This window comes from Leucopleurus acutus (genome assembly GCF_964270905.1).
Source record: "Leucopleurus acutus genome assembly, chromosome: 9".
In the NCBI taxonomy this organism is placed as follows: domain Eukaryota; kingdom Metazoa; phylum Chordata; class Mammalia; order Artiodactyla; family Delphinidae; genus Leucopleurus; species Leucopleurus acutus.
The window spans coordinates 85,024,811-85,050,109 of NC_139144.1; the positions used below are offsets into that span (position 1 = coordinate 85,024,811).

Sequence of the window (25,299 nt, forward strand, 5' to 3'; positions counted from 1 at the left end):
TGTGCACTCTCAAAGGGACCTGAGTGGATTTAAAATATTCCTGATGTTATCTTGGAATAAATTGGTGTGGGCCTGGCCCAGGGGGGTTACAAAAAAGCCAAGTGAGCACAGTTAGGAAGGAAGTTTTGGATGCAGGCAAGGAAGCAGAAGCAGAGTTAAGGGACATTGTGGTTCCTGGTTACCAAGACAGTGTTGTTAAAGGGGAATGATGAATTCAGGGCCTCCTGATCTTCCTCGGCATTTCCCTGCTACCTCTCTGTGGTATGCTTTCTGTCACTTTATTTTCTTTAAATGCCTTGATGTATGAAAGTGGTTCTTTTTGAACTGGGAAACGGTTGGAGTTCCCATGCCCCAGAAAAATTCATATATATAATTCTACTACCACTTCAGGTTAGCTAATAGGTATTCCCAGCATCCTACGTGAAGCTCACTTATGTCGCCAGGTTAAGAATTCCTCGTGTGGCAACTATTTTATGATTGGGATAAGGTTGAATCTAACCATACAGTCTTTGAACTTTTTTTTTGTAAACTCACAAAAATATTCAGAATAATAATCTATACATTGAAATTAAGGTCATGGCCTCTTTGTTGGCACAAGATGAACTGATGACACAAGATGTCAGTGGTGCTAAGGCTTGTGCCTTGGAGAAGGAGGTTTTCTGCCTGTGCAAGGGGCCCCAAAACCGAAGAGCAAACTGTTTCTTCATATAAAGAGTGCTAGGTTCTAATTCTGTTGCGCTAAGGTAGCCGGGCTAATCTCCCTTTAACAACCTCCCTGCCTGCCTTTGCAGAGTTGATGGTTTTTATCTTCTAGTGGGAAGGCAGTAGTATCTCATACAGAAGAATTTCAGACTTCGTTGGTTAAAGGGAATAGTTTTCCAGTGATCTGAATGGGGTTCCTCTTCCATGCTATAGCTTCTAGAAGCTTCTAGAAGCAACCTAGAAACCTGAGTTTTCATCCCTGTCCTTTACTGTTACCTCTTTGTAGGTATGTGGACGTTACTCACTTTTCCTGGCTGGTGATGATTTCTGTCCATTATTGACACTGCTGGTTGTTCCCATCTTTGTCCTGCTGCTGCTTGGAGAAGAAAGCCTCTGAGAGGAGCAGCCTGTGGTCTGCCCCCCTGCTTCCCTTCTCCTGGCTGGCCTGAGCTCCAGCCTGCCTTTGTGAGAAAGCAGCTATTAAGCAGACACAGCAGGTGAAGCTTAGAAGTCAGGAGTTTCATTCCTTGCCTAATGAAAAGGGATGTTGAGCCGTGGTTGCAGCCTGCAGGCAGCATGGAGAGGGGAGTTGGTGTTTGCTCTGTGGAGCAGGTATCAGTGGAAGCAAACCTGCTACCTTTATACCCTCCCAGGTCTCAAAGACAGAGGGCCCCAGACCTATCCCAAAGAAGGTGGGTTATGTAAGATACAGGGGTAGCCTCACCAGGAAATAATGACAAGGCAGCAGAACCAGGATCTTCCTGTTTTTATTTTCCTTATATACAACTGTTAGTAGGCAGGCATGTCATATATGGATGCTTGCATCCCGGAACAAAGGTACATATTATATTCCTTTCATTAACCGCACTGTGGTAAGCCTACCACTCTTGGTGTTTGCTCCTTACCTCTTTGAGATAAAAGCATGAATCTCTTTCTCTTTTTTCCTATATCTTTATTGGAGTATAATTGCTTTACAATGTTGTTAGTTTCTTCTGTACAACAAAGTGAATCAGCTAAATGTATACATATATCCCCATATCACCTCCCTCCCAGCCTCCTGCACTGGGTGGTTCCCCCAGATCCCCTCCCTCCCCCCTTCCCTCCCCCCTTCCCTCCCCCTCCCCTCCCCCTCCCCTCCCCCTCCCGTGACATCAGCCTTGTGTCAGGCTGAGGGAGGTTTTCTGGGGATGGCTCACCTGGTGTTGTTTCTGCAGCAGCTGGCGAACAAGAACCAAAGCAACCTCAGCACAGGGAGGGAGACTCAAGCTGGCACATGAGACCGTTTAGCTACTCAGTGATCCCTCACACTTTGCCGTCTGGGTCCAGCATACCACTTATACTTTAGAGGACTTCCTGGGCGGGCAGCATTTGTGCTTAGTGTCTACAAATTATTAACTTTCAATTTTGTCTCTGTTTTTTTTTTGTTGTTTTTTTTTTGTTTTGGGTACGTGGGCCTCTCCCTGCTGTGGCCTCTTCCGTTGCGGAGCAAAGGCTCCGGACGTGCAGGCTCAGCGGCCCTGGCTCATGGGCCCAGCCGCTCCGCGGCATGTGGGATCTTCCCGGACCGGGGCAGGAACCCGCGTCCCCTGCATCGGCAGGCGGACTCTCAACCACTGCGCCACCAGGGAAGCCCTTGTCTCTGTTTTGCCAAGAACTATTTCTCAGTTTAAATATGATGTTGCCTGAAATTTATCTAATTTAGCAATTGTATCTAAAGTGTGAAAAGATGAAGTCTTTGAAGGTTTTTCCAAAATTAATGCCTGAATGTAAACAAGTATCTAATATTTTTTTTAGGAACAAGGTAAGAGAATTTCTTCTTTTAATATTAAGACTGACTTCACTGTATGACAGTAAAATTAAGTGAGAAAGAGAAAAATAAATACCATATGCTAACACATATATATGGAATCTAAACAAAAAAAACTGATTCTGAAGAACCTAGGGGCAGGACAGGAATAAAGACACAGACGTAGAGAATGGCCGCATAGCATAGGGAGATCAGCTTGGTGACCACCTAGCGGGTGGGATAGGGAGGGTGGGAGGGAGATGCAAGAGGGAGGAGATATGGGGATATATGTATATGTATAGCTGATTCACTTTGTTATAAAGCAGAAACTAACACACCATTGTAAAGCAATTATACTCCAATAAAGATGTTAAAAAGTAAATAAAACAATGAAACAGGGCTTCCCTGGTGGCGCAGTGGTTGAGAGTCCACCTGCCGATGCAGGAAACACGGGTTCGTGCCCCAGTCCAGGAAGATCCCACATGCTGCGGAGCGGCTGGGCCCGTGAGCCATGGCCACTGAGCCTGCGCGTCCAGAGCCTAAGCTCCACAACAGGAGAGGCCACAACAGTGAGAGGCCCGCGTACCTCAAAAAAAAAACCAAAAACCAAAAAAACAATGAAACAAAAAAGACTTAATTTTAAAGAATTCTGGATTGTTTCAAATGTCATATGTACACTATTATCCATATTTTCTGCTTTGGGGTATTATGTTTTTCCCCTTGGGGTGGTATGTTTAATCTTGGTTAAGTGCTGAATTTCTGCTTATGGCACAAAGCTACTTTGGGGTCACAGAGAGAAAGCAGAATTGTAGGCTACCAGCTCACCATTTTTGCCTTGAGAACCTGTTTTCTGACTTACTGCCCAGGCCCTGTTCTTTTTTTCCTCGTAGTATATGAGGTGCTCTCCAACCCCCAGGAAAGGCCAGGAGTTCAGCAGTGTTCTCCGTGAACCATCTGTTTATTGGGCAGGTCCATGTATTTTGGTTGTTAGAAGAGGAGAAGGCTGTGGGCAATCTGTGCCCACGTGGGACCTGCAGAAAGTGAGCAGGCCTCGCCTAGAAGAAAGGCGACTTACCTCAGGGTGGCAGTGAGCTCTTGCCTTGCTCGCTGCGGGTTTGTTCCCAAGCCCCCTCCTTGGAGTTTATGGTAGTAAAATGGGGAAAGCCTGCTGATGGCAGAGGAGGCTGTAGAAACAGGACACAAGCAGGATGTACACAGGGCTTTGGGAAATGGAAGAGTTAGAGCTACCATTAGTGTGCAGATCCCAAGGGACCAGGGGCTAAACCTGGTCCGTGGTCATTATCAGACACCCTGAACAGTAAATCACTGGACTGAAATTAAATGGAGCAATTGTGACCCATTTGCAATTTCTAAAGCTGAAGCCCTTGATTCAGATTCAGGAGGAATCATGGGAGTCAAGGAACTTGGAAATGTTTTCTTTCAGCCAACAGTTCAGATTAGAATGAGTGTATGATTTTTTTCTTAATTCTGTACTTTGACTTCTTCCCCTCATCATGGAGTGGAAACTGGGTGGTAAGGGAAGTGTTTTGTCGTATCTGAACAGGTGTTTCAAATCAGTTGAGTGAGAGACAAGTCCCCTGGGTTGGAAAAAGGGGCAAGTGGGGAGTGATAAGGGTCCGAGTATGTAAGAAATGACTGTTCCACTTTGCACTCAGCAACACCCACCCAGTTTGATTTGTGAATTGGTTTTAGAAAGTTAGGACCTGAGAGTAATGCCTCTACTCCTGCTCATTAGTGGAGCCCGAGTGGGAAGAAGGTTGCAGTGTGGTTCCTAGTGTGAGGGTCCGACGTGTTGACCCTGGCCTGGGCAGTTTAACACTTTCTCTGGGATATGGAAACCCTAGAAAGTCTAGTTCATGGAGCAGTCACACTCCTGAACCTCTTCCTCAATCTCTAAACACAGCAGTGTTCCCCGTGTGGGTCTGCAGGCTGGCAGTATGCGCAAAGGTCTTGACTAATGGTGTCATCGCTGAGTGATGTACTCATCACCTTTGATTCTGCAGTCCTTCATTGTTACATGAGTGATCATCATGTCCCTGAAGCTACCACTCAAGGGATTAGGAGGCAAAAGGTGGGAGATTGGAGCAAACCAGCCAGTGGTCAGATGTGTGTCCCAGGGTCCCCTGCTAAACCCAGTGTTATTACAACCTGAGACTGATTGAAAATGAGGCTTAATGTCAGTTATGTACCTTTGCTAATTTCTCCCCCCCCCCCCCTTTTTTTTCTTCAGCTGTGCGGTGTAGCTTGCCATATCTTAGTTCCCTGCTCGGGGATCGAACCCGGGCCGGTGGTGAAAGCGCCAAGCTCTAAGCACTGGACTGCCAGGGAATTCCCTTCTTCCCCATTATTAAAAAGACTTTTCTGTACAGTATTGCTTCATTCAGGGCAACTTATCTTTTTACTTGGGAGGAACTTATTTCCATTAGAATTGGAACACTAGCTACATATTTTTGCATTTAAAATGTTTCATGTGATTAAACACAGAAAGAAACGTTATTACTTCTGTTTTTTAGGAATGTGCTCTTCCAACTGATTCTTCTTTTGTGCCTAGAACGATGCCTTTCCTTTGGAAACAAGTTCTGGAGCTCTCTTTGATAACCAGGCACACTGTTAGCAGTAACTAGCAGCCAGCTTGTGGTAACCGGGCTTATAGGGGAAGAGCAGGAGTGTACCCTCCCCACCTCCCAATGCTCTGGCCGAGACTGGCTGCTCAGCAGCGTGCCCTGTGTAGTGACATGTGACCATCGGACCAACATCTCTTCCTGCCTCCTTTTCCCACCCTCCTTACCCCTTCCCAGTGTGATTTGTATTGTCATCGGGCTTCTTTTCTTTTTTCTTCTTTCTTTACAGGGCTATTAAGAATGGTAAAGGATTGCATAGCAAGAAGGAAGTGCCTATCCACCGTGTCGCAGACATATCTGGGGTGAGTTGTGTCCGTGAATGGAGCTGTGTGGCTCCGAGGCGCCAGGAGCTTGGCTGCTTATTCACCGAAGGACCTCAGTTGATGTGTTTTCTGTAGCTCACTCGTTTTCAGGCACTGAATGTGAATTTTTCCATGGCTTCTCCTAATGCATCTATACAGATCCTGTTTTATACTCCAGGAAAACAGAATTTAAACAAGGGCATAAAACCGCCTGTCTCTTCATCTGAATTTTTACTGAGTTGCTTTTCCCTTTTCTTATTATCATGAGTTAGGAGATATTTCTTTTGAGTTGTATTAAAATAAAATTACCTTTTAAAAAAAAATCCCTGTTCTGTGACTGGAAAGTCTTAGTGGAGAAAGGTCAAATACAAGTTCTAGGACAGGTTTAGGAATTAATGCTAATTAATCCTAATCAACTAGGGAGAAGTATGTGAGCATCCTTTGAGCTAACAGATATATTAGATGATATAGGAGAAGAGATGATGCAGATACTTTTGAGCTCCCTAAAGGCTGTGTCCAAACGACTGTTTCATGATCAGGATGCTACCCTTGCATATTTAGGAACTTTCATTGGCTGAATTAGACTCCTTTGTTAGTTGAGGGGGTTTGTTCATTGACTCAGCAAGTGCCTACTGTGCCTGGAACTGCTCTAGGCAGAAAATGTAACAATGAACAGAACTGATAAAGTCCCTACATGCAAGCGGGAAAGGGAGACAATAGCAATGCCAGGCAGCAGCGACTGCTCTGAGGAATGGAACAGACCAAGGCAGTAGTGAGGGTTCAGGGGTTGATTTTGATCAGGTGGCTGGGGGAAGGCCTTCCGGCTGTCAGTTTCACGCTCTGTTCCTGGGACACACACCATCCAGTTCAACTCCCATAGTCACTAATGGGTAAGGAGGGGCTCCAGGGCATGTGTAGGGAGGAGCACGCAGCCCAAGGGACATGACAGAGGAAGGGTAGTCAGTCTTAGCTTGGACACTTGGGAAGCTTGCCTTGGGCACAAGAAGAAAATACTACCGTAAACAGTAGCTCAGCCAGGCCCACAGCAGTGATGAATTCCAGTGTATCTTATGTTGTGTTCCCAAGCCTGGCTCAGGCTTTGCCTGTAGTTCCTTGTGGTGGCTTCTAACCTGTCTCGGCAGCTCTCCTCTGCCTGGGTGTGGTCGTCCCCTGTTGGCTTTAATCACTGGGATTCTGTTGAGCTTTTCCCTCTCTGTAGCAGTCACTGCAGACTACAGATTGCACAGTGTGGCAATTAATTAATTAGACTTCCGTCAAGACGTCGTGCCACTGTTTAACGAGCAGGGTACATCACTGTGCGTTCCTCGTAGCTCAAGTTCAGAGAAGCCCAGAAAACCTGTTACTAATGGCCTTTGAGCCACAGGTGACTGTGTTGTATCTCCTGAGGCTCATGGTTCACAGGTGACTTTCCCAGCAAGCTGGTATCAGGCCAGTTTTCTCTGTGGTTTACCGTGCTGTGTTATTGTTCATGTGTGTATTAATTTCTATATGTATCTGCTGTGGCATTCTCAACAATATTTCCTTTAATATCATTCTTTTGGTGAAGTCAAAGGGTAATTTTTTTGGTTATTCAACTGCAGGGGGACAGCGCTGTAAAATACCTATTTTGGAAAACATAGTGGTGACTCCTGCACTAATGGCAGATATGCCCACCCAAAAGCTCATGTCTGGTCCATACTCCAGGGCCGTCTAGAAGCTGAATTCAGCCTTGGGGATGGTGCTGTGTTTTGGCCTGTGGAGTTCCTATTCTTGCTTAGATTTCCTATTGGCATCGAGGTGAGGCCCTCAGCAGGTTTTTGAGGTAGAGTTACAGTTGCTTTGGGGCTGTCCTCTTGGTACCCCCAGCATAGTGTCCTAATGATCTTGAGCGCTGTCTTTGGATCACATGCTGCCTTCTACCTTGATGCGTTTTCTTTATGTTTGTGTGTTTGTTTTTGGTAGCAATGAATCTTAGGAAACCTGTCTTCATAATCCCCCACTGAACTGTAGTTCGGTTTCATACATACCTTTATCCTCTTTTCTGCCTAGATATTGGCGAATTGGTTTGCTCTTACATTATTCAAAAATTAATGCAGCGGGCTTCCCTGGTGGTGCAGTGGTTGAGAGTCCACCTGCCAATGCAGGGGACACGGGTTCGTGCCCCGGTCCAGGAGGATCCCACATGCCGCGGAGCGGCTGGGCCCGTGAGCCATGGCCGCTGAGCCTGCGCGTCCGGAGCCTGTGCTCCGCAACGGGAGAGGCCACAACAGTGAGAGGCCCGCGTACCGCAAATAAATAAATAGATAGATAGATAGATAAATGCAGCTCAGACTTCCCCACTTACCATATAAATAAAAGAGGAAAGCTAGATCACGTGGGAGAGTGGAAGTGAAAAAGCTATTCCATTTAACAGATGTCAGAGTGACCTTGTCCACCTTCATAACACATGATTCAGCTTAGATTGCAGCGTTTTTTGGTGCCCTGTATAATAGACAAGTTTTGTCTCCCCCTTCTAACCTTCCTTTCTTTCCATCACAATGTCGTGTTCAGTATATGTGTGTTTTGGGTGCCCTTGTGCCATTTAAGTGAGATGTATGGGTCTTCAGCTTCCTGAAGCATTCTGGTTATCTTACTGAGGGACAGGTAGGCATGTGGGGTCAGATGGGCAAATAGTTTACATCTGGTTGAAGAAACAAACATTGGAATAAAGGCCATGTAATACAGCATATATAATGGTTTCATTAAAGTTTCTCAATTTTTTTTTAATCCTTGTGTCCCTCCCTCCCACCGTTGGTCCCTCTGTTAGTTGCAGGTCGTGGTAAATGGCAGTTTTTGTTGAGCTGACACTGTATGCAATATGCTGCCACCATAATTGACTATGAACTGATATTTGTGCATGACCTCTCACCCCAACCGAGGTCACATCCTTGGAGGAGGAGAAGACGCATATGCTCTTCACGTTTTGTTCTCTGAACACTCAAGAAAGAGTGTGGAAGAGGTTATATCATGATTGTGAGACAAATAACCCATACATTTGTTCTAGTCTTAATGGCCTCCCACTCTTAGAGTCAGGTTTCTACCCCTTGTTCCCATCTCTTCTGTTGTATTTTGTAAAAATGATTTCAGCAGGTAAGGGTCAGAGTGCCTGAAAATGCCTCCTGTAGCGAGTTAGCAAGTGCAAGCATTGCTTGGCTGACTCCCTACTGTGGGAAGTTAAGTGACCCAGGTGTAGACTGACTCTGCTTCGGCAGGTGAGATGCGGGCCTCCTCGTGTGGTGCTGAAACAAGCAGGCCTTTTCATGTGCATTCATCAGCTTTTCCCAGGACTGACCGCTCAGGTGTTGGCTACTAAACATGCTTTCTAACTTTGTGTTCTCCTGTCCCCAGTTGAGCCTCTTGCATCCCTTCCCATATCAAGAACGCATTACAGTTTTTTGACTTTTCAAAAATGTTACGATGGCTCCCCAATGTTTAGGTCGTGTTGTGTTTTGATTTTGTTAATATAGACGATTTTTGACATTAACGTCAGCTGAGTGTTGTGTTTTCTGTAAGCTTCATGGTATCTGTGTGTAATGCCAACTGGATGAACCTACCTTTTGACTGGGGCTTGGATAAACTTGGCTCTTCTGCATCTCTACTCCTGTTTTTCAGGGTATCCACTAAAGGAAAAAAAAAGAAAAATCTGGTAATTTGGGTCCTGAAGCAGTTACTGGTTTCCTTTATTTCTGACTTTTGAAGATGAAGGAAATAGCCTATTACAAGCACCTGTCATTGCTGTCCTTATTACCCCTGTCCGGTTACCCTTCAGGCCAGGATGTTCCTGTGAATGTGAAACCGCTAAGAATTTGATCAACTTGGTACTAGATCTGATTCCATTTGGAGGGTGGTTCTGTGGTGACTGCTTCCCTTCATACAACCATGTTTTCATTATTAGTGGGTTTTGTTTTTCCCTGTTCCTTTCTCCACTCCCTCCCTCGCCAGCATACAAAAAGTCGGAATGCGCGTCAGTGGAATATAAGGCTGTTGCTTATCTTCGGTTTATTATTGTTTTTGCCGTAGCCTCCTCTGTAATAAATACAGTCTCCTGCAGATATAACGTGTAAAACAGGCAATAAAATGTGGCTGGTGCGTGGCTTGCTGTTGTTCTGGTAAATCAGACAAATCAATTACGGTTCTGAGGTAGGAGAGGGCTCCCACTCCTCAGGTTGTAGCCGCGTTGCACCGATTTCTTCCTCTGCCTCCCTCCGCTGGTGCTTGGTGAGTCATAGTGTCTATTTGACTTTTCCTCTATTTCCTGTCGTGTGTTCTTTCCTCTCAGGTGAGTGTGGGGTTATGACGTGTGTTGACGACACCATGAGAGGCTGGAGCCTAGCCCGGCATCCTATCCACTTCAGCCACATTTCTAACAGCCCCAGAACAGGTCCGATTACCAGGATGGGGCTGTCCATCTCCTGAACATCTTCTGCCTTTCCATGATGCGGAATCCTGATGACTTGGAAGCGGATTTTGCTGCTGTTTATTCTGCTCTTCTCTCCTTCCTTGCCTTCTGGTCGGGCTCACTTGAAGATTGTCTTCTTTGCTCACGTTCCATACTGACTGCTTGGTAACCTCCTCTATCCATCAGTGGTTTTTGTTGGAGATACATACTATTACTAATACGAATGTGCTTAAGCGTGGCCTAGAATGGTCCAAAGACTAGCTCTGGGGGTGGGGATTAGGGGGAGTCAGATTTTCAGGTCCCTGCTTTCTCCATTAAATCATGAAGACCTGCGGAGTTGCCCAGTCAGAGTCTCACATGCAAATATAAAGGATGGAAGTGTTCCTTTAAAATAAATAAGCAGGATTTTAAGCATGTCCTCCTGACCTCTTCCTTCAGGTTCTGGTTTTTCAGTATCTTTTTGAACTTGAATAGCAGTGTCCTCTTTTCCTCGGGGTGTTGGAGGCAACCCTTTCCATGAGTCTTGGGGGCCATTATAGAAGTTATCTTTTCTTAGCTCCCAATGGAGTTGGGCCTCAATGTAAGAGTTTTAAAATATTTTCGGCTGAAGAGATATAAAAAGTGGTCTGTCCAGTAAGTCCGAGGAAGGTGTAAAGCAGTACAGTCACCCAGGGGCTTTATAACTTAGGCCTGTGTTAAACTGCAGTTCCCTTGTGTGTCTTCTGGCCTTCTTGTTTAGAATGCCTCCTGCTTACATGACCCTAAAGTTCCTCTCAGCTTCTAATCACCGGTGATTTGATGGTACCGACGCTCCTTTCCTGTTTGTTTTAATAGCTCTTCCCTCTTTTACTCTCCCTTAGCCTCTGAGTAACCTCCTAACCCTCTAATGTCCCTTTTGTGCTGACTACACAAGGTCAAGGCCTAGGGTTCTGCCTGGGCGTTTGGTTGCTTAGCACTAGAGCTCCCTTCACACTATACATTTGTTCCCCTGGGGAAATCCCAGAAGAACCTTGTCCTGCAAGAGCCAGCGCACCGGCTGCTGACCTTGCTGCTGGAAGCCTTATGTGCTCCATAAGGTTGATGTCTGCTCACGGGGAAGCCAGGCTCAGTGCTACTGCTGGGCTCTCAGGTGCTTTCTTGCATCTCCTGCATTTGGCAACTCTAGTTTTTGCCAGTTTAGGGGAAGCTGCTGCTCTCTTTGTTCCTCTCCCCACACCCGAAGGTTCTTGAACTCCAGCCACTCCAGTCGGACTGCAATGTGCAGCTCGGTGACCAGGACTCTCACAGCACAGAAACATGCACGGCAGCCCCGTGGCGAAGGCAGCTGCGAGGGCAGAGTGGCAGCTACCCTGGGAGTCTCTCTCCCATGCTGCTGAGGCTCTTTCCTTTCTCCATCCCCTCCCCCTCTCCTCTCCTGTCCTCCCATCCCTCCCCACAGCTCCCTTTTCCCTTCTCCCTCTGCAAAAGAGTTGGAGTTTGTTAAGGAGACCTTGATTTGGGGGGAGTTTGCTTCAGCTGGTCGCCCTCCCTAATGGCTGAGTGCGTTGCTTTATGGCCTTTTGTCCATAGTTCTTTGAGCCCTAGGAGTCCTGTGTGGCCAGTTCTTGTTTTGTAAAGCTCTCCTATTCACACTCCCCAGGACTGCAGGGGTATCCCTCTCTCCTTCTAAAGAAATCCGAAAGCATTTATGCTTTCCATGGGAATAAGAGAGAAGTCTATCTTTCTTAGTCTGAACATGTTTCTGAATGAAATTGCACAGAAATTCTGGAATTTTAAAAAGATTGTATTTCAGCCTCTACCACAGTTAGTGGTTGTGTTTAAGCACCTCCTTTTACAAATTTAATCCAGTTTTTAACTGAGTTCTTCTGTTGTGGATTTTTTTTTTGCACCGTAGGGCATGAAATCTAGGACATAATCTCTCACCTCTTTTATTTAGTTTGGGACATCAGGAGAAATTGTTAGTGGACTTTGAAACTGGCAAGATGATTATTGGGTATCCTTTCAGTGGAACGCTGGGTGCTGCCTAGTAAACCCTTTGGGGTTATCTGATTCTGTAGCCCCTTTGCTTTTTTTTACATCTTTATTGGAGTATAATTGCTTTACAATGGTGTGTTAGTTTCTGCTTTATAACAAAGTGAATCAGTAGTTATACATATACGTATGTTCCCATATCTCTTCCCTCTTGCGTCTCCCTCCCTCCCACCTTCCCTATCCCACCCCTCTAGGTGGTCACAAAGCACCGAGCTGATCTCCCTGTGCTATGCGGCTGCTTCCCACTAGCTATCTATTTTACGTTTCAACTGGCATGTTTTGCACCCCTGTGGAGAGGGAATTTAACTTGTGAAGACCTAATAAAGATGCAAATGATTCCTGTTTATACAAATGTGGCCCTGCATAGACAGATACAATTAATTTCTACCTATAAAAGAAATATTTTCAAACTTTACATTTTCACTCTATAGTTTTGCGTCTTTAGCAAATTGACTTCAGCATTTCTAGCTGCCTGTATATATATCCATCCTCCAGGCTCTGCTTTGAATCACTTGTAATATCTTTCTGGTTCCCTCATGAATTAGTGAGTTTAAATAAAATTTTTGACACATCTTTATTTTATATTTGTATAGAAGTCATGATTTTACCTGTTTGAAAATTATCCTTTAAGCGGATAGGGGAAGAAATTGCAAAAACAAGAGAGAAATACAAAACTACTTGTAACATTGTTTTTATTGCCTCCTTTGTACCTGAAAATATGAAGAGTCATTTGGTTGTAGAAGTTCTTTTTAAAAATACAGTTCTAAAGTGAATATGTCTCTTTCATCTGCAGAATGCCCAATTCCATCCTGTACCTTACTGGGTCTGCCGTTTTTTCACCAACAAGCTTTTTTTTTTTTTTTAACATCTTTATTGGAGTATAATTGCTTTACAATATTTTGTTAGTTTCTGCTGTATAACAAAGTTAATCAGCTATATGTATACATATATCCCCTCCCTCTTGAGCCTCCCTCCCACCCTCCCTATCCCACTCCTCTAGGTGGTCACAGTCCGACAAGCATTTGTGTTGGAAAATTCAGGCGCCATAATAGGTTGAGGTAGAGGGACTGGACATTGAGCACAGGGCCCTATGTCTTGACGTTTGGTGGGTGTGTTCCAGCTCTGAATTTCAGCACCTCTGAAGAAATGTTTGATCAGGTGACTTGTCCAGAGGTTAGAGCACTATTAGAGACAGCATTTCTTAAAATTTGTTACTTCTTTCAGTAAAACATCTTATTTCCAAAATAATCTGTAGACTTGGTGTGTCACTGCTGTGAATTCTGTTTTCAGGAAGTTTTCTGCCACAAATTTGTCTAGTTCCCTTCTGATTCCTTGTTTAACTGACTTCATACAGGGGGACGCCTACAAATGAGCTCTGAGAAACAGGGTCCTAGCTTTTATTTAAGTGTCCTGAGCTATAATTTTTGTGTCTTTCTTCCTTTGTTCAAAGAAAGGAGAAAAGAAATTGAGGGAGTCCAGGAGCATTTTTTCCAAAGAAAAAAATGTCATCTCTTTCCAGAGAGAGTTGCCTCTAGCACAGATTCTGCTCTCGCTGGTTCATGTTCTTCAATTCTCTTTTCTGTTCTCTGGGTGCATGTGGGGAGTGTTCTATGAGTCTATTTCATGGGTCCAAATTGGCTGTGAATGAGCCCATTGCAGACTTGGCTAAATGAATGCTTCAGGTATTTTGGAGGCAGTTGATAACATTCCCGATTCCCAGGTTCAGGTGTGAGATCAGGTTGTCTGATCTGTCCTGTGACTGCCGAGTGATGTGATGAAACTTGAAATATTTCTGCCCAGCCACGGCTTCACTCTCCACCATCATAACACTGCTTAGCCCTAGGTTGAACTCATTTTGTCCTGTGGCTATTGCTTATGTAAACATCTCAAAGTAAGTCATTTTACCTACACAGGCATTCTGCTTACTCAAGTTGTAAGGCATTATTTAGCATGCTTCCAACATATTCCCTAAGGAATATGTTGTACAGAATTTTGTACGCTACTTGCAGTGTTGACGTCCAGATAAATATTCTCGAATCAGACCTCAGGGTGGCTTTGGAATTACCTAGTAATTTTGTGCCTCAGTTCCTCACGAAAGGGTGTTCTCAGGAAGAAATGATAGAATTCGTAAGACAAGATTAGATTTGGGAGGGTTTGAATTTGGAGGAAGACCTGTGTTCTCTTGTAGGACATTATTGCAACACGCCTGGCTACTTCACCCACCGTAGAGAATATTTTCATATTCAGTCTAGTCCACCGTTTCCAGTTCTCAGTCCACTGACTCCGACTCCCTTATGGATGTGCTGTTTCTGAGTAGCTGTCTCAGCTCTCCTGACCATGCCCTCCTCCTCCTTCAGGCCCTTTCTCTTCTTCCTGGCAATTTTCCCTTTTGATCCTCACTGCCTTCTCATCATGCCTTACTTCAGCATTTACACAATCACTTATTACCATGAGTTTGTACTTGTTGATATATTGATTGGTAACCTGTCTCAGTTGACATATGTGCAGTGGTTTTCCTGAATAGTTGATAAACTCCTGAGAAAATGGGATCTTTTTTGTATCTCTTCACAGAGCCTGATTTAGATTTGATCTGCCGGGAGATGACCTAAGCAGTATGAAATTGTGTTTGAACGAATGTGACCCTAGATCTTAGATGTACCGTTAACTGTGCTGGTTAGTAACTAGAAGTGGGTAGACTAGTAGAAGGATACAGCAGGAGGGATGCCTGTTTTCTAGCATATGGCGGCAGTACGGAGTACATGATTAGTAGCATGAGCCCCAGTATCAGATCAGCCAAGTTCAAATCCTGGCTCGATTGCTTATTAATTTGTCACCTTGAGGTTATTTAACATCTCTGTGCCATGGTTTTCTCATCTGTAACATGAAGGTAATAATGGCCCTTATTACCTCATTAGGTTGTGGTGTGCTTGAATGAGTTAATACATCCAAAGTATTTAGAACAGTTGACATGGTTCATATGGTGGTGGTGGTGGTTATTAAATGGCTGAGTGTCCTGCCTAGCCTACAGAAAGTCCTCTAAAATGATCCATCATCCTCATCAGTAGTATTTGTATTGCAAACTTTTTATCCAAGTCCCCGAATCATACTCCTTCTCTCCTGAGTTCTTTTACTGCCCCATTATCTCTCCTTGACATTTAACGTATGCTATCTGGCTTGTGTTTTAGATGCATTTGTCATGTTGAGTCATGAATGAATGATCAAACAATTAGTATTTATCAAAAGCTTATTATATTCCAGGCACAGTGCTGGGTGTTGAGGATATAACATTAAACAGTACAGGTGTAGTCCTTCTAGGTCATACACAATTTGGTCTCTAATTACAGTTGTGATAGAAGTATAGAGACCTGTGAGAATGTATCTTCACAGCCTACCCCTTCTCCCATGTGCTCAGAGACCATCTTTTAAGGGATTTTAAAATGAGGCCTAAAGGAGGAGTTAGTTGGAGGTCTTGTTCAATTGATAGGCTAGATCCTTAGAACCTCACATTTAGAACCTCAGTACAATATCCATATGCAAATACATCATATCAAAGTTGTAAAGTCACTGGTTGGAGGCAGGGTTAAATCTGTAGTTTTCCTTAGGAAGAATTAGAATTCCCAAATATATGCCAAAAGACGACAATTCTAACAACTTTAAAGTTATTTTTCTTTAAGGGTAGTTTCTTTATTGTTTAGCCTATCATTGCACATTTTTCATGTATGTGTGGAATTCTGGGTACTTTTTATTAAATCTGTTTCTGAGCCCAACCATGGCGCTCTTTACATCGTGCTGCTGGCTTTACTAGGAACACATTTTTCTTATTCTTGCATCATGCTAATGTGTGATTTTTGTTTGTATTTCTACCTAATGTCGATACTCCTTTTTGGCTCTGAACCATAATTATCTAAGTTAAACTTTTATTCCTTAGGAAAAGAGCTACTTAGTTTGCTGTCTTCAGTGCCATAAAGCTCTGTGCTTTAGATGATGTTTTTGAAGGAATCACGGAGCACGCTTCACATGCAATTTTAGGTCGGGATGTTTTCCACATCAGTGTCCAGACTTCATTACAGTGTCCATAATATTTATTTGTCTCAAAATATGTGGAACAATTATGAAGAACGAATTCACTCAAGAGAATGTTGACTCTTGGCTCAAAAAAAAAAAAAACTGGAGAGAGTTATCTGACCTGAATAATTTGCAAGTTTATCTGGGCAAAACTGAATCAGCCCTGAATATTAATGTATTTTCTTCTTTTAAAAACAAAAACTTGGGGACTTCCCTGGTGGCGCAGTGGATAAGACTCTGCGCTCCCAATGCAGGGGATCCAGGTTCAGTCCCTGGTCAGGGAACTAGATCCCACATGCATGCCGCAACTAAGGAGCCCACCTGCCACAGCTAAGGCCCGGCACAACCAAATAAATAAATAAAATAAAAACAAAAACGTACACAGTTCTTAGCACAAGTTTTCTGTCAAAATTTTTGTTTTTAAATGCATTGAATATCAATAAGCCAAAGGAAGAAAATCATCTCTACTAGTACTACCAGAAACTTTTCAATAAGAATACATCTGTTCACCAAAATGTAGGGTTGTTTTCTTTTTTCATTTTCTCTCCTCCCCCCTATCTTTTTTAAGTGATAAAAGGTTTTTTCAGAACAGAGACTTTCTTTTATTCTTAACGGTACAGTCAGTGCCTAGAACAGTGACACGTAATAGGTGCTTAATTCCTTTTCCCACATGAATATTCCTCTTTTACCTCACTTTTAATGTCTACCTAGTATTGTGTCTTATGTATTGTTGGATATTTAGTTTATTTGGAATATTTTTTCCTTTCTCTCTCTCTCTCTCTCTCTCTCTCTCTCTCACACACACACACACACACACACACACACACACACACATTGGTTCCTTAGCTAAATCATAGTCTATAGTTATTTTCTTAGAACAATTTCATAAAGTAGAAACTTAGACCAAAGGATAGCATGACATGTTTTAGCATGATCATTATTTACCTATAAATCTTTATTGAGTAAAATGATTAGATTTTAGTTTTATGCGTTTGTTATTCTTAAACACTGACCACCTTTTGTCTTAATTAATAATTTCTACCGTACTGGATATCCTTTTTCTCTGTTTCAAAAAGTTGAACTTAACCTTGCAAATTTTATAATTATTTTCATTAGCACTTTAAAAATGTAAATATTAACTCCTTCAAAATGCTTTTTACTTAATTTATTGGACCTAAATTGGCATGTTAGCAAGCAAAGCTGAATGTTCACAGTACTTTTAGGGGATGTTGAAATTATTTTAATCATGTAACCTTTATTTTACATTTATTTTCATTTTTTATATTATGTCATAGATTGCTTGGTTTTTTGTGTTTTTTTCCTCCTCCATCCTTTTCTGAAGTTGTGTGTTCTTGTCTCAGTTGGGGCAGAGTTTAGCATGGCATCAATTTCCTTGCCTCTGAGTTCTTGATTTGCCCATGAAATGAAAACTTGTGCTTTGTCAGACTATCGTTTAAATTCTTTACTCTGCACGTATTATTTTAATTATATCTTTCAAGCCATTTTGTGGTTCTGTAATAAATTCTCACCTCTTGCATATAGAGACCTTAGAAGTGATAAAAATCGATCTAAAATTTTTAAAGAAAAAATTGTACTGTATGTTACTTTTTTTTTTTTTTTTTGCGGTACGCGGGCCTCTCAACACTGTGGCCTCTCCCGTTGCGGAGCACAGGCTCCGGACACGCAGGCTTAGCGGCCATGGCTCACGGGCCCAGCCATTCCGCAGCATGTGGGATCTTCCCGGACCGGGGCACGAACCCGTGTCCCCTGCATCGGCAGATGGACTCTCAACCACTGCGCCACCAGGGAAGCCCCAAACCTGTATGTTACTTTTTAATCATAGCCTTGTAATTGATAATCCAGAGTTACAGATGCTGGTTGAGTGCTTTGTTCCATATTCTCACTGTCACATACAGGTATAAGCTATGTTTTAGACAATTCTCACATCCTTCTTCTGGTAACGTACGAGATGTTTATTGTGGTATTCCTATAATAATTTATTATCCTATTTTCTTAGAAAAGTAACAGCAGACTTGTTAAAAAGTTAAATGGCCTTTTCTTCACATCCCCATTGATTGTGTTTATCTTTACCAATTTAAAATAGTAATGCTATCTTTAACTATTTTCTTATCAATGTAATTGTCTGTGATATAAATTGGTTTTTCTACAATTTGGATAAATTACATGTTTTTTGAGAAATAATTAACCTGAAAATAATTGGAAGGTATGCCTTCCAGTGCATTAAGCTCCCTTTTAAACTTTTTTTTGGTTATAAATTGGTAATTTTAGACCACTGTCTCTTATGTCCATATTCTTGAGCAGTTATAATTAAGTTTCATAGTAAAATGTTTTCTTCATATAACTAAAGCAGCCAGTGGTATCAGAAATATAGTGTATTGCTATGCTCGTAGATAATGAAAAGAATTTATGTGTTGATTCAATGTTCTCATGAATAGGATAGTCTTTCGCCCGAATAAAATCTACAAAATCTGCAAAAGCAATCCTGTATTTACTTAACTGACCCAAGATGAGACATTTTCTCCATGAAAATATAGTGGGTTTTTTTTTGTTGTTTTTTTGTTTTTTTTAAGGAAAAGGTTGTAAGGAGGAAGGTTTTTATGGTGGAAGGCATGGATTCAGGAAATACAACCTAGGAAAGGATGTGAAGGGAATTTCCAGGGTCGGCCCAGGACATCTGCTGTGTAGCAGGCCCCACGGGTTACCATTTATGCAGAGGTCAATAGGCAGATGGGAGCGCTCCAGGGAGGGCTGTAATTTAAAAAGTCATGATTTTAGAAACGCTGAATATCAGTTTAACCAAGAATTGTAATAGTAATCTGTTGGAGAGCTAGAGTCTGTAGAAATGGGAATAGGGGCAGTTTGGGATGAAATAGTGGATGGGAAGAAGGTGGAGTTTATTTGTGAACACCACAAATCATGAGCCATAACTTTGAGACAGTTGAGTGGAATAGCAGACCTGAGGAGGGATGTGGCTTGGCCCTGCCTTGGTCATCCACGCTAAAGAAAGAGGATTGAAGAAAGGAAGAGAGCATACTGGTAAAAGTTGATACCTTATCCTAAGTAGATACAGATTTACATCTGCTCTCTTTATCTGAGACACAGCTATACCACCGTCTGCACTTTCTATACTAAACTGATAAGTAGACTTTTTTTTCTTGTCTTAGAGAATAAACGAAGGGCATTGTATTTCCTGTTGGTGATAAAATGCAGATTTTTCCCACTCAGAGGCTGTAACTGCATTTCTAAAGGTTAAATTGAATAGTTCTCACAGCATAATTTCAGCTGGTTAAATTTGGGAAACTGAAAGTCATTTGATAAAAGAATAATCTCTGAGCCTGTACAGAATTTTCATTTGATTGGGAATTTGGTATTATTTTATTCACATTAATCCGGCTCACAGAATGATTTTATTTCAAGGTAGAAAAGAAATGTCAATAGGCATATGTACTTAGTAGTACTCTTTTCATTATTTGATGAGAATATTTCCTCTGTATAGCCAACTGAGGGATGACATCATGCTTTCTCTTAGCCATTGCCTAAGAATTGATACTTTCTTATGGTGCTTTTGGGAAATGGCTAAGATTTTTTTTCTACGCTCTTCTAACCCCTTGCTTTCTCATCCAAACTATTTTCTGCTTAAAATTTTTTTTTTTCTTGCAGTATGCGGGCCTCTCACTGCTGTGGTCTCTCCCGTTGCAGAGCACAGGCTCCAGACGCGCAGGCTCAGTGGCCGTGGCTCATGGGCCCAGCCACTCCGTGGCATGCAGGATCCTCCCAGACCGGGGCACGAACCCGTGTCCCCTGCATTGGCAGGCGGACTCTCAACCACTGCACCACCAGGGAAGCCCTTCTTGTTTATTTTTAAATTTAGGTGTAACTTATGGAGTTTAGATAAACAGGTATACACAAAGCCATCACCAAAGTCAAGAAAAGAAGCTTTCATCATCCCCCAGAATGCTTCCGTCCCCTCTGGAGTCAACCCCCAACTCTTCCCCTGATCTATGGCAACCACTGATCTGCTTTCTGTCCTTACAGTTTACCTTTGGTAAGACTGTCGTAGAAATGGAGTCGTGTATTTGAGATCTATCCACGTTGTTGCCTACTTCCTCTTTATTGTAGAGTAGTAGTCTGTCATGTGAGTGGACTACAGTTTGTTTATCCAGAGCCCTGTTGAGGGAGATTTCAGTTATGTCCAGCTTGGAGTGATGACAGATGAAGTCCAGGCCATATTCTGGGGATCCTCTGATCTCTGTAACAGGATTTGCCTTGCTCTTAGTTGGACTGCCACGATTGTTGGGATGCTGCTTTGCATGTTTTCATTCTAAACACATGACTGTGCTTCTCTTCTTAACATTTGCCAAGTCCTGCTTTCTTTTCTCAGTACTGTACCTCATGGAACAGAGATAGATGGTGGGCAAGACCAACCAAATAAAAATACTCATAGACACCTGTCTTTTGCAGGGCTCTAGAGGTCAGGCGCATCCTCAACGTTTCAAGTCTGATGGCGGGGGCATTTTCCCCTCCATGTTGGGAACACAAAGGACATGGTCAACAGCTTTCTTCTTACAGTGTGGGAGGCACACCACACTGGCTCCCTCTGCCCTTTGGTCTCTGCTTTTTTAGGCTGCCCTCCCTTAATAATTGGTAAAGAAGTAGAAGCAGGGAAGAAAACTGAAGGTCATGTTCTCTGAGTGTTCTCCCGATTAGAATGCAGCCTCCCAAGTTTAGGGCTGTCTTCCAACCTAGGACTCTTGCAAATGTCCTCTTGCTTCACGCTCCCAGGAGTGGAGCCCGGAGCCTGAAACATGATTTCTCCTACTTTCTGATGTGTTGGAGCCTGAGTGAGGTGCTGTGCCAGCTAACTAAACACTGTGAGAAACTAAACCATAGACGACACTTGAGGAAAGATTATTGATGGCCCAGCTTCAGCACCTGTTTTTTCTCATGGTTTGTTTCTTTATAATTTTTTTTTCCCAGAGTGGTTTTCTCTAGGGTTCTCTCTTGTGTTCACTTCATTCCTGTTAAACTTGCACCTCACTGATGTTTACACCCTCTACCAGTCCCGTTTACAGACACTTCACCACGAAACATTGATAACCAGCCAGGGAAGGGGAGCTTCAAATGTTTAAGTGCTTTGTGGTAATGTTGGAGCTGGGCCTATTCCCAAGTATCTCCTCTCAGGGCCCCATTTATGTCAAGAGATTATCTTGCTATGCAGCTCGTTCCTCAAAGAGAATCATAAACTCATTGTGTGAATTGGCATATCACGTGGGGCCAATAGAGCCCTGTGGTTGGGAAGGAGGAACAGTGTGCGGTGATGGATGACTTTTTTGCCTTTCTGGTCAGGGATGTAGTTGTGATTTGTCTTCCACATAGTTGCAGAGGTAATTCACCTGGTCTGGAGAGCCCTGACAAGATAGATACCTATGATGATGAATTACCACAATACAGCTTAAAATAACAGAGTGTGTTTGCTTCAGTATCCTTAGCCGTAAGTTCTGATTTCCATGTTCTCTTTTTCTCTCTGCATCTGTCCTCTTGTACACATAGACTTTGCTGCTTCAATATTAAGATTGGTTGGACCCAAACAGCATTGTGCTCTGGAGTCCTTGAGCCTCAGGTCAGTCCTATAGATACAGGATTGTCAGCTCTTTTAGGGGAGAAAGACATGGAGCTCCCCATGGTTTGCTGGAGTGGGCAGTTCAGGCCGCAACTATACCTGCAGGAAGCTTCATCACGTTTGATGGGCCTCTTTCGAGTTCAGTTTCTCAAGTGCTTGTGGAGTTGAATACTCCCATGGTACCATTATAAGCTCTGCATGTATTTGGTTTTAGTTCTTTTTCCTATGATGTTAATCAAAGAGTGATTGTGATGATGGGAACTAATTAGTGAGCTTCATTATTAACCGTTCCCATTTGAGACTTGCACATGATAATCCTGAGTGGTTAATTGTTAACTAATAAGTTTACTGATTCCCATTTCCCTGTGCTGTTCTGTGTGCCATGAGGTTTGCCTCTCACCAGTCCTAACTACGTTAATGCCTACTGTATGGCTATTTTCAATGGAAAAATCATAGAATTCACTTTGCTAACATCTAGTGTAAACGGACAGCTGAAATCCCAGTTCCAGAATTCAGAGAACTTTGATTTATGTAAGTTCTGCTCTTCAAGGATGCAGGGGACCTAGCTGTGTAAGTAGTGTTCTTGTGGACCTCTGTCCTGTGCCTGCCATATAAGGATTCTGCTTTCCTTGTTCTCTTTCCCACCCCACTCCCATTCACAACTTTCCCACTCTCCCAAACTTGGTAATTCATTGTATTCAGTTATTTCAAACAGGTGTGTTTGCTTACACAGGAGGGTACTTTGTAGAGGTAAGTTGCAGTCTCACTGCTGTAGGGATTTTTTTTTTTATAGGCATTGACACATGCACCCACATTTACAAGAAATTTAGCCTGACCATCCAGAAGTGAGGGCAGAGTAGGAGTGTATGATTAAGGTATCTTTATAACCTTTTCCACTCCCTAAGGATCATCCTGCTTTTCTTCAGCGTCCTTCAAAACCCTGCTCCTGTAAGTTTGAAGTATAGATATTCACATTCTTTGAAATGAAATCACCCCAGGCATGTTTGTTACATCATTACTTTCTCAATTTCAAGGTGCATTGAGGAGGCAGAAACATTCCTTAAAGAGATGCCATCCACAATAGCAGGTTAAATGTAGCTAATACAACCTTAAATGAGCTTTTCTAGGAGTACAGGAAAATACTCACGTTTGGTTTGTTTTGGAGCACAGGTAATGTGAAAAGTGCCAGTGCAACAAAGAACACTTATCTGCTCAGCACTGCAGTTACTTCTTGATTATTTACACCAGTGGAGGGGAATGTTAGTACAGAAAACAAAACTAAAGCTAATTTATCTACATGGATTCTCAAAGCCTTGAGACTGTGTAACTCAACTATGGCAACTATGGCAAATAGATTCCCAGACCTCATGTAAACCAGCCACAGCACAGAAAACCTGAGGTTGAGGGACTTTGCAACTAGACTTCTAAGCAGAAATATTTGATATTTAATAGTCTTACCTTGAAGTGAGCATCCTGAGTCTCAATGTTGTTACCTCTCTAAATTTGAGGCCTTTAATCTTTATTTTTAAAAATATGTTTGGAGTTATAAGGAAATCTGTCACTTCACTAAGTCTTAGGAGGTCCTGCTTTGCATTATTGGAAGAAAAATTTAAATGTCATGTTAATGACATGCTTTGAACTTGATCACTTGGCTGCCCTTGAGATCCACCTGGCATCTTCAACCCCTCAGTAGGGCCTAAACTGGACTCTCTTATACTGGTTCTCATAGTCATGCTTTCTCTTATTTACCTATAGCTGTAACCTTAGAAATGAGTATTGGAATCTAGCACGTTGCTATACTTTCACAGGCTCTTTGGAAGGCAAGTCATTTAGCCATAGCATTTAGTCCATTTTCTAATAATCAAAATTCCTTAAAAAAAAAAAAATTCCATAGCTAAATTAGCAGACAATGACTTACAGCTACATCACCTGAGGGAACTTGTCAATCTGCCTTGCCAGTCTTTTCTTTTGAGCCACTGAAACAAATATTAAAGGTTTCAAGAATTTTTGGATTGAAAAGGAATTTGCCAAGCAAAGGAACAGCTTGAGATGACAAGGAAAGACAGACACCATTGCCTGCCTGTGACTGAGATTTGAAAGAGTTGATATCTTCTGGTGATTACATTCAATTTAATTGGCTTTATAAGAATTTTTTATTTCTAAAACTCTACCACCTTGGACAAGATTTCCATCTTTTCCTTTAACAGGTGGTCCACGGGCATATCGCCTGCTCCAGGCCTTTGGAGCATTTGCCTCAAGAGGATGGGGAGCTCCATGTCTTATCTTACAGTTTTGCCTCTGGAAAGAGACATGGCCAATTGTGGTGGGCTTTTAAAATTTGCTTTCATGCCTTCGATTGTCACAGTTGGCTTTCACTTCTAATCTTTGTCATAATCGATGGCATGTCACATTCTCTTTGCTGTCCTCCTGCGTATTTCTGGAATAGGACTAAGTTGTAGGTTGAGACTTAGGAGTGAGGAACATCCATTGGTTTATTTTTATCTATCTGTCTGTCTCTCTGTCTATGTGTCTTACATAGCTAATAGTAGGGCCCCTTCGTTTCTCCTTGATTCTCTGAGTAAGTATGTCTCTTGATAAACTAAGTAATCATTTAGCAAAATAGGAGAATCTGCTGCATTAAAGGTGTACCTGTGCGTGTGCTGTTTTATTCCTGTAAGCATCTTTTTCTCAGGTAAATACGTCCAGGAGACAGTGATGAGCAAATGTCTATTTCTGAAAAATATAGATTACTGCAGTCTTGAGGGAAGGCCTTCTCTTTAGAGACCTTAAGTTGCCTAATGATTTGTGATAATCAATTTGATAATTGTTGACTTATTGGCTCAGCTCAGGAATCATGTCCCAGATTTATTCTAGTATGGCAAGAGCATTTTAATCAGGTAGTAGTGCCTTCTTTCCCATGGAGCATTTGTCTTGCTTGGCTGTTCTGGACTTCAGCCAACTGCTAGAAAGGCATTTTCCCACTGTGTGTGGATAGTAGAATGCGTATTTGTTTAAGTGTTCATTGGGGGAGTTTCCAACCCACTAAAGCTCATTGTTACCTTACCTTTTACCAATGTGCCCTTAGAAACACTGAGAATTGATGACTGCCTCTCCTTTTCTCTGGGAATCTGTTTGAAGGGAAGGATGAATCTCATTACTATAAATATTGTTTTCATCCCAGCCTACCTCACTGCTTCTGAATTAGAGGAGCCCCTTTGGCTGCTGTAAAGATGCTCAAATACTTGATGGCTTGTTAAATTTTCATTGTCTGATGTGCATGAATTTAGGTGCAATAGCTCTGCCGCTCAGAGTTAGGAAGGAAGAGCTTGGCGAGTGCAGACGGCTTATGTCATCCGAGTCAGGAAAGTGTGCAGAGCTTGCTGTCCTCAGAGGGAGTTTGCCAGTGGGCTGGCTGCGCTGAAAACCTCCTGAATTCATCCAGTGACTAGTCCCCCAGCACGTGCCGTGTGATACTTCGATGCTTGCTTACTCTGTCATCTGTTTAATTAGCTTGAGAGACTGAAAGGACTTGGTGGCTCTTAGCTCCTCCAAAGCTAAGAGCTCTGAGGTTCAGAAGGTCCAGGATTTGGCACTCTTGAGGGTGGAATGCATGCAGTTTGTGTTGATGTGTGAAAAAAGTTTAAAAAGCCCTGTGCAGTTTCATGTGTTTTTATTGTTTCTGTAATTCTTTG

The 25,299-nt window shown here is 42.7% G+C and overlaps 1 protein-coding gene across 1 annotated transcript in view; it reads left to right on the top strand.

The window, feature by feature from the left end:
- The window catches only part of SND1 (staphylococcal nuclease and tudor domain containing 1), a 419,761-nt gene that overhangs the window by 245,394 nt on the left and 149,068 nt on the right, over positions 1 to 25,299 (top strand). The window contains exon 14 of the mRNA XM_082847033.1: positions 5,360 to 5,432. Coding sequence (XP_082703159.1) covers positions 5,360 to 5,432 — 73 coding nt within the window. The remainder of the gene's footprint in view (positions 1 to 5,359; positions 5,433 to 25,299) is intronic.